This window comes from Argiope bruennichi, chromosome 10 (assembly GCF_947563725.1).
Source record: "Argiope bruennichi chromosome 10, qqArgBrue1.1, whole genome shotgun sequence".
NCBI classification, from domain to species: Eukaryota; Metazoa; Arthropoda; class Arachnida; order Araneae; family Araneidae; genus Argiope; species Argiope bruennichi.
Genome location: NC_079160.1, coordinates 20,295,334 through 20,304,159, shown reverse-complemented (window position 1 = coordinate 20,304,159; position 8,826 = coordinate 20,295,334). Strand labels below are relative to the sequence as shown.

Sequence of the window (8,826 nt, the reverse complement as noted above, 5' to 3'; positions counted from 1 at the left end):
TTAAGATTTTAATTAAGAAATAAGAATTTTTATCAGAAAAATCCTTTTAGGTAACTGCAGGTTTTAATTGTTGGATTAAAACTAGATACATTTTCTTGCAAAATCTCCATTTTTGAAATTTATATCACTTTTGAGTCACTGAAGGAAAAGATTAATTAGTGTCGATAAAACAGCACTGAAAATATGAATATTCAGTAAAACAAGTCACAAGGTGATGGTTTTTGTTCTCTTTATTTTGTCAAACACAAGGCAGACATTTGGAGTATGCATGGATGAATGCTTGTATATGAATGTATACTTAAATATACACCTATATGCAAACAAAACTCAATGCACTATACATGAGCTAGAAAACTTTTTTACAAATAAAACACAGAGTCATGGAAAGCTGTGACAGACATGGAGTTGAAAAGTGATAAAAAAGGACAGATAAAATAAATTTAGCAATGCTATCGAATTATGTGCTTTAGTAGGAAAGAAACTAGAGTGTTTTATTATTTAACGATTTATAAAACTCTGTTTCCAACTACTTTGTGTGAAGTTGAATATTTGATGTAATAAAAAATCATCTAACAGAAAATTATTTTAAAGTGCATTTTTTGCATACACAAGTATTAATTTTAATCTGAAATTGAACTTTATAAACAAAAATTTATTTAAATGACAAAATACTCCCAATCATAATCAGAGCAGTTGCCAAATTTTAGCATTTAGCATGCAAGCTTGTAATTTCCTTCACAGCACATATAATTAAATGGATGACATGATTTGTAATAACTACTTTCTTATAAAAACATTTCTCGTTAAAAAAAACAGCATACAAATACACTTCACATTTACCTTATATATATAAATATTAATTCATTCAGCACAAACACTTTCCAAAAGTTTCAAAATGGTAGTTTTGTCTTAAACATACAGTACATTCTTGGAAATAATATATTCGTAGCATGACAGGTTTTCCAGAATAATGCCTGAAAGCTAGCATTACAAAATATACATGTAAACCACAGCATTTCAGTCTAGAAAAGTCTAAGTCACAAAGCTTAGGTCTGCATCTTAACATTTATATCGAGGCAAAGAAAACCTCATAATTGAAAATGCTTCTTGACTTTGAAAGATTCACTGATTGTAAATAAATACATTCTTTCAAAAAACTGTCCACTACTCACCAAATGACAGCAGAAAAAACACAAATGTCTGACTCGGCAACTTTGAAAATGCATCCACAAAAAATTGGAAAGCACACAAATAGGAACCTTTTGCATTACAAATTCATAAATATGAGAAGTTTTAACAATACATTTTGAACAATTCTTTTCAAAAAGAAGCAAATTTTATGACTCATTAAGATCTCACTTGGAGTTAAATTGAATGGATTCCAATAAAATTAAACACTCAACAATAAAAATGAGCTGTGCACCCACACATGATTTTCAATAAAGACATACTAAAAAGAAATCCTCCCTGAATATTTTACAGCAAGCATTACAAAAACACATCTTGCCTCCAACAGTCAGCGAGTAAACCTTTCTAAAAGCGGAAAATATTAAGTTTCTTAAAAGAGTCCTATACAATTTAAAAAACTATACGAATCGTTTTCCTTTGGCTTTCCTTCACTCTATTAGAAATAACAACTCCATACAAATAAAAGTTTCTATCAGCATTTTTATAAAAAGTAACCACGTAATCCAACATATGACTTTTAAGTATATTCAGCATGCAGTTTGTTGGTACACTTCTTGTGCTTTAATTTCAGCTCGATTTGGTTTTTTCATGACTGGAGGTGGCTTGCTTTTAATAGGTGGTTTGAAAGAGGACACTCCACCTCCAACAACTTCCCCTTTCTCCGCTTCAACAGCTTCTGGTTTGCTTTTAGTTTCACTATTCGTCTTATCTGTTTTACTCCAGTTGAGTTCAACTGTTTCGACTTTCACACTCGCTTTACCATTTGATTGAGGGAAAGATACTGTTTCAGATTGGGAGTCTCCCGACACAATTTTATCTTTGGAATCAACAGTCAGATCTGGAGATGAAGGTCCTAAGTTGTCCCCAGTGCTAGCACTACGTCTCACAGCATAAAAAGTTTGTGTTTGTGCATCAAGAGAAGGAGGTCCCGTGACGTGGCTTGCGCTACGGGACATCGTTCCCTTTTTCATGGTGCACTGGTTGGATTTGGCAAACCTTTCGGCTGCAGTCAACTCTGGACTGTCCGTGCTGCTTGATGGGCTTGTCAGAGAACTATCGTCTGCTGGACTCTTGCCATTTTTTAAACCAGAAACTGGACTAGGTAAGTTAATAGGAAGATCTAACACAAGATCTGGAGCATCCTTGCAGGATTTCTTTGGTCTACGGTTGCTTTCATCGTAGAATTGTGCTGTCTGTGTACTGACAATAGCTTTTTCAGGTTCAGTGTTGTCATTAGTGGTTCCAAGATCTAGAACTTGGGTAGTTTCCAGTTCGATGGGTTCAGACTCAACAAAAGGTTCACTTTTAGTTGGAAATGGAGGCTGACTGCCTTCCCATTCAGGAGTTTGAGGATGAAGACTGTTAAGACTTCTCCTATCCAAAGATGATGTAGAACTACAGTCTTCAGGGACACCTGAAGTAGACAAAGACTTAGGGCTATGACTGATGCCAGATAATGAATCACTGCTGCTACTGGTACGTCTCTTCTCGCTACCATCCATGCTACTCTTGTCTTTATCCTCATCTCTGAAAATAAAATCAATGGTTAAAAATGCTTATTCTCATACTTAGAATTGATCTACTCTCTTAAAAAAATGTTCAAATGAAAGTAAACATTCATTGGAAATGTATGTCTTATATTTGATACTATTATTATATTTTATTTATTTCAAAAAATTTAAGAAATTTAACACATAGCAATTAACATTTGGTATGAAAAAGCTATTTTTTGAATTCAAGTTTTTATATCTTCAGTTCTTCAGGATGACAAGAAACATTTTCCAACTTTTATGAAATGTAATCAAAAAAGATTATAAATAATTTAGCTTTTTTTAATATTACTAAATATAGTTTGTTACAGTATCGTTATTTTTGAATAATGAAAGAAAATATAATTGTTTTTAAATCCAGTCATGGATGAACTTACCTAATTTTCAAGAGGATGTATTTGTCTGGAATGAGACCTTCCTTTCCAAGGAAGCTTCCTCGCCACCAGTCATTAGATACTTGATTTTGGAGAAGCAGAGTATCTCCTTTTTTAAAGGAAAGCTCTCTTTGTGACCTGGCATTAAAATCAAACTGGGCAACAGCTTCAAGCACTTCCGTTTCTAAAGAAGACAAAAAAATATCATTCAATTATTTATATTACACAATATTACTTTTTTTAAAAAGAAATACACTTAAATTCCTTTTATTAATTACTGATTCAAAATGTACTGCAAAAAATATTATTTTTATGTATTTAATCCATTTTTTAAATAGAAAATACTTAAACAAAAAAAAAAAAATGCAATTTAGCTCCAAAAATTTCAGTAAAATCATGATTCCATTGAAAGGCTTTTTTTAAAGAACTAATAAATACGACTCTTAGACACACACTTCACAGCAAAGGAATAATTAGAGTTCTTTTGTTACACAATTCGATTTAAGTTAGATTTTCTGAGATCTGAAGATGTTATATTGGGAAAATAGTCTCTAACTTCATATTAAAATTATTTTAACTGCAAACATTCTATTTTTTAGCAATATTTTCTATAATATGGAATGCAGGTAGGTCTGCATATATTCGTTTCAGAACTTAAGAGAAGGATGCAATTTAATCTTATAGCAAACTATTCAGCAACAGATTCAGTGAAATAAAAAAGAAAGCTGTAAAAGGTCTGAATTTTATTTTATTTCAACTTATTTCATTATTTTGTATAAATTCTAATATCATATCACATAAAAAAATAATTAAATTGAAAGCTTATTAAAATTACTGTATCAGTGAAAACCTTTAAGAATATTTAAGGTAAAACTAATGACAAAAATTCAAAACACTCTTAAAAAATCGCTACAAATAATTTTGATTTAATGAAGTTTTTTTTTATTTATTTATTCTTAATGCAAGAATTAAAACAAAAAAAATCAACTGATGCATTTTTAGTTGAATATCAATATATGAAAGTATTTAAAGTGAGCAAATTACATTAAGAGAATATTAGACTATAACCAATCCACATGCAAAGGCATAAACAGTTTAATTCACTAAACAGTTTTACAAGCTTTTTACTTCCTATTTATACACTAATTATTCCCATTTTGAAGTTAAAGCATCTAAAATTTAAAAAAACATGTTGATAATCAACAAGTGTTTAAATATGTTTTAAAAAATAAAGGAAATAAAGATAAAGAAAGAAAGTTTGACGAGAGAAAATAATTTGTTGTTCTCAAAACTACGCACACACCACACATACAGAGAGAAGCAACCAAAACTCAGTTGCATTAAAGGAATTAAAAAAAAAAAAGGAAATTATAAAACTGAAATTAGAAACATACTGCCAAATAAATTGATGGCTATCTCCTGTTCAGGAAATACTGCATCTGCAAATTATTACAAATAAAATAAATTAGTTGCAGGGGAAATGTGCAGGGGAAAAAAATATTTGAAACTAAAAAGTGAAAAACATGCTTAGTGCTGAAACATAAAATAGAAGCTCAAACATTCTAGCACATGCATACATACTTTTGTTATCATTACTGAAACTGCTAGTAGAAAAATATAACAACTTAAAGTTAAATAACTTTAAGCCTAACAATATTAACATAGTTTCTACAGCAAATATGATATTCAATTCCCATTATAATATTAAGTGAAGAAATTTTTTAAAAATACAATTTAATTTGTTTGAAAAAAAATGCATAAAAACAATTTTACTAAATGTATCTTGCAAGCATCGATAATTTTATTTTTCTTTTGTTTTTAAAACCTTAGAAAAGTAATTTCTTAATTTATAAATAGTAAATGAGCCAGATTTCTAACTTAGTAAGCTATAAAAAATATGCATTTTTATGTAGCTAATTATTTATATTAGACTATATAATTATTCAAGTATAAGAAGAATAAAATGAAAAATGAATAATTAAAAATCTCTATTTCATTAAAACGATGAAAAATATTCCATTTATTTTAAATTTTACTAATGGCTCTTAAGGGGGAAAATGCATCAGTAAAAATTTACCATCTTCACTTTGCACTGTATCCACTTCTGAATCATCTGCTAGATCTGAAACTGGATCAGGTGGAGAATCACCGACATCACTGAAAAATTAATTGAAATTTATTTAAAACTTTGTAAAATGTAAATAAAATCATATCTATTTACATCTTCTATTAATAAAATAAAAACAATTTGATTCTACGGGGGGGGGGGGGGTAATGCATATCCAGATAAGAATGATTTTTAAAAAATAATCTTTTGAGAACAATTCTGAAAACTTTAGAAACTGCATCATTATTTAACAATTCTAACAAGAAATAAAGTTGAAAATTGACAACTGCCATCTGTTATTAGAAGTCAAAAGTAAATTAATTATTTACCTTCCTTTCATACTAAAACCATCAAGATATTAAAACTAAACTGATTATGTTTCCTGGTTGAATTTATGAGAAATTTCCTTTGCAGATTAAATTATGTCGATCTACTTAAATCCATACATACATAACAAAAGTGCAATGGATTTTAATCTAGACTTCACTGGAAGTGAAGAAAAATTTACAGGCATTCAATAACGCAAAGTGTTAATCAATTCAAGGAAATGCAAATTATGGCACAAAATGTGTCTACCTCTCTTTATTAAAAGGATGATAAAGCACATTTCAAGTAAAAATATTGATTACATCCAATAATTTCACAGTGGTGTCAAAAGTAGATATATAATTTCATTGTATTAAGAATATTTTATGGCAAGAAATGTAACAGTAATATCTTATGATGATTGATTTCATCTCTTGAGAGACTCAATATTGAATCTATTTTCAAAACTTTCTATATCACAAGCAATATATACATTAGTGGTCAAAAATGTGGAAACCTTTTGGAAAGAGTACATTTTGAAGATTGGATGGCAAACAACAACAATAGTAATTGCAGTACTATTGTAAATATCATTTAAAAGATAATTTAACTATGAATGTAATGCATTGAATTATATTTAATTATAGCTAAATAACCAGAACAACAATGCGCACCTTGTGTAAGCCGCTAAAATATAGCTTTTCTTCATTTGAATGAACATGAATATTTTGAAAATCAATAAAATGGCATCTTGTTATCTGTTTACTTCAGCAATTGATGGCATGTTTGGGGGGCGAGAAGAGGTTATATTTTATGTGTCTGTATCTATGCTTTTTGTGATTTCTGATTATATAATTATTATTGCACAAACAAAGGTTTAGTCATTAGTCAGGAAACTGGTAGAAATCTAAATAAAAATAATATCTTTTGTTTTTTTATACTTCTTCAAAAATTTAATCACAAGAAAACCAAAATGGTGAGAAAAAGGAAAGGTGTATAGTACTAAATGATGACAGAATGATTAAAAGACTGTGCTTACATACTGCCAAAAAATTATTTGGCAATATACAAAGTGAAATGGTACAACAACAATGTAATGCTGAGTGTAAGGCCATTTAACTCAATCTGGTCTAAATACAGGATTTCAAGATTCAAAAAAGTCATTTTTAATTCCAAAGCAAAGATTAAATTGAACAAAAAAATCATGTTAACTGGATAGTAGAACAATGGGCAGTGTAATTTGGAGTGATGCAACTGAAATTTCATGAAATTCATTTCATTTTCATGTCAAATGAAATTTCTTACCCAGTTAGTGTTATAATCTTTAGCTGTATGACAGCAAAATCAATGAGAGTGGTAAATAGGGAATATAAATACACAAAATACATAAATGAAATAACCATTCTTAAACTCGAGCCTTTTGATCTTTTCTTGATGGAATGTGGAGATTTTCCTAGAGAATGACTAATTAATATTTCAACATTCAGCTTCATGTCATATTGCCACTGTATGTAAAAACTTATTTCAAGACAATCACATTTCTCTATTGAAATGACCCTGATCTAAACTCAATTGAAAATTTATAGAGCAAACAAAAGAAACTTACACCAAACAATAAAACTCTATTAAACAGCACAATAACTCAATTATAATATATAGTATTATAACAGCTGATGAGGTAAAGTATTGGTGAATTCCTCGGGACCAATTTATATTAAAGCTGTCCCAACTATGTACTAACTACTATAAGGGAAAATTTTTGATCTGTCATTATTTCTATGTTTCCTTTTTCTTCTTAATAATTACAGTTACAATACAAATATTTATTATAAAAACTATTTTATAAATTCTTGGTAAAATAATCTTGAAAATGATATATTACTTTATGATATTTATTTTATTAAAATTGTTCCAATAATTCATCAAATCTCAAAAGTGCACTTTTTTTCTAAAAGGTTTCCACAATTATGGCCAATGTTGAAAAGCTTTATCCTCAAAAACTGAATAATAATGTGATATGGTAAAAGAAAATAAGGCATTTTTTTTATCACAATAAAAAATTTTATAAAAAGAGCATTCTTACTTTTCATCAGGAACATGAGTGCTGATATATTTTTCATAAACCATTCCACCATCATCAGGAAATATTTCCTCTTGGTAAATAATGATGTTCTTAATGAGTTCATTTACTAAATTCTGATACTGAACTTGGTCTTTATCTTCAGGAATCGGAAGAAGAGTTGGACCAAAGCAGATGGCTAGATTGTATGGGTCCATCATATTTTCATCACTGAATTCAGACAAGCTAAAAAAAACAAAGTATAAATAAGTCAATCCTAATTTAATATATTATGGCCATTGAAAAAGTGACATATATACATATAACATTAACAAATCATAAAGTCAGATACAACATTTACAACATAAATTTATTGAAAGTACTTAATAGATTTAAAATCATAATTATAAAGCTTCTGTCATAAATTATTTACATTTCTATAATATTCACAATAGAATGAATTAATCAAGTATATGAATACTAAACAAATTACATATGCACAAAGAAATTTGAAATTAGTAGCTTCTAAATAATCTGCAATACCTGTACTTTCATTTTTGAAATGAATTTTTTATTGCCATAATATTAAAATTAAAGTGTTAAATTTCTCTAATTTTATCAGTAGATTATTTAATATACTCTAATTTAAATTCATATCTTCTCATCTCATGACACATTATTAAAGACATTTCTTCATATTTTTAAACAATAAAAAATAAAACTTTCAATAAGATTACATTATATATTGCTTTTATAATTATATATATATAAAGTATTAGTAATACAAGAAACAAAAACAAAAAACATCAGTATCATTTGATTTAGACTATTGGCAGTGGGAATAATATTTGAGACATTAAAACATTTTCATACCAGCATTAAATTATGAATTCTGTAGAAAAACTTACTGGTTCAGGAATGCAAAAAGATATCTCAATACAATAACAACAGTTCTAGGTAAGTTGTTGATGACTTCTCTAACTCTATAGATAAATTCCTTTTTAGAATCAACTTCTGAAATAAACAAAGTATATGAAAATTAATCAGATATACATACAAGTCCATTTATTTCATAAAACATACAAAAGGAGGAAATTAAGCATCACTTTGGAACAAATCGGAACCAATAATCTTGGAAAGAAAGATATTTATCTGCATCTACACATTATTTAACACCAATTTTTTCAAAATCTTTAACTATATAACTTTAAATATAATTAAAAATAATATAAATATAAATTA

General features: G+C 28.2%; 1 protein-coding gene across 4 annotated transcripts in view; it reads right to left on the bottom strand.

Moving 5' to 3' along the window:
* Positions 1-212: 212 nt before the first annotated feature.
* The window catches only part of LOC129987981 (SLIT-ROBO Rho GTPase-activating protein 1-like), a 284,069-nt gene continuing 275,455 nt past the window's right edge, over positions 213-8,826 (bottom strand). For 3 of the 4 annotated variants that reach the window (XM_056096035.1, XM_056096036.1, XM_056096037.1), the window contains exons 14-19: positions 8,493-8,598; positions 7,609-7,830; positions 5,190-5,269; positions 4,507-4,551; positions 3,116-3,296; positions 213-2,715 (exon numbers count right to left, since the gene is read on the bottom strand). In XM_056096035.1, coding sequence (XP_055952010.1) covers positions 1,716-2,715; positions 3,116-3,296; positions 4,507-4,551; positions 5,190-5,269; positions 7,609-7,830; positions 8,493-8,598 — 1,634 coding nt within the window. In that variant the 3' untranslated portion in view covers positions 213-1,715. The remainder of the gene's footprint in view (positions 2,716-3,115; positions 3,297-4,506; positions 4,552-5,189; positions 5,270-7,608; positions 7,831-8,492; positions 8,599-8,826) is intronic. The other variant, XM_056096038.1, reaches the window with a different exon arrangement.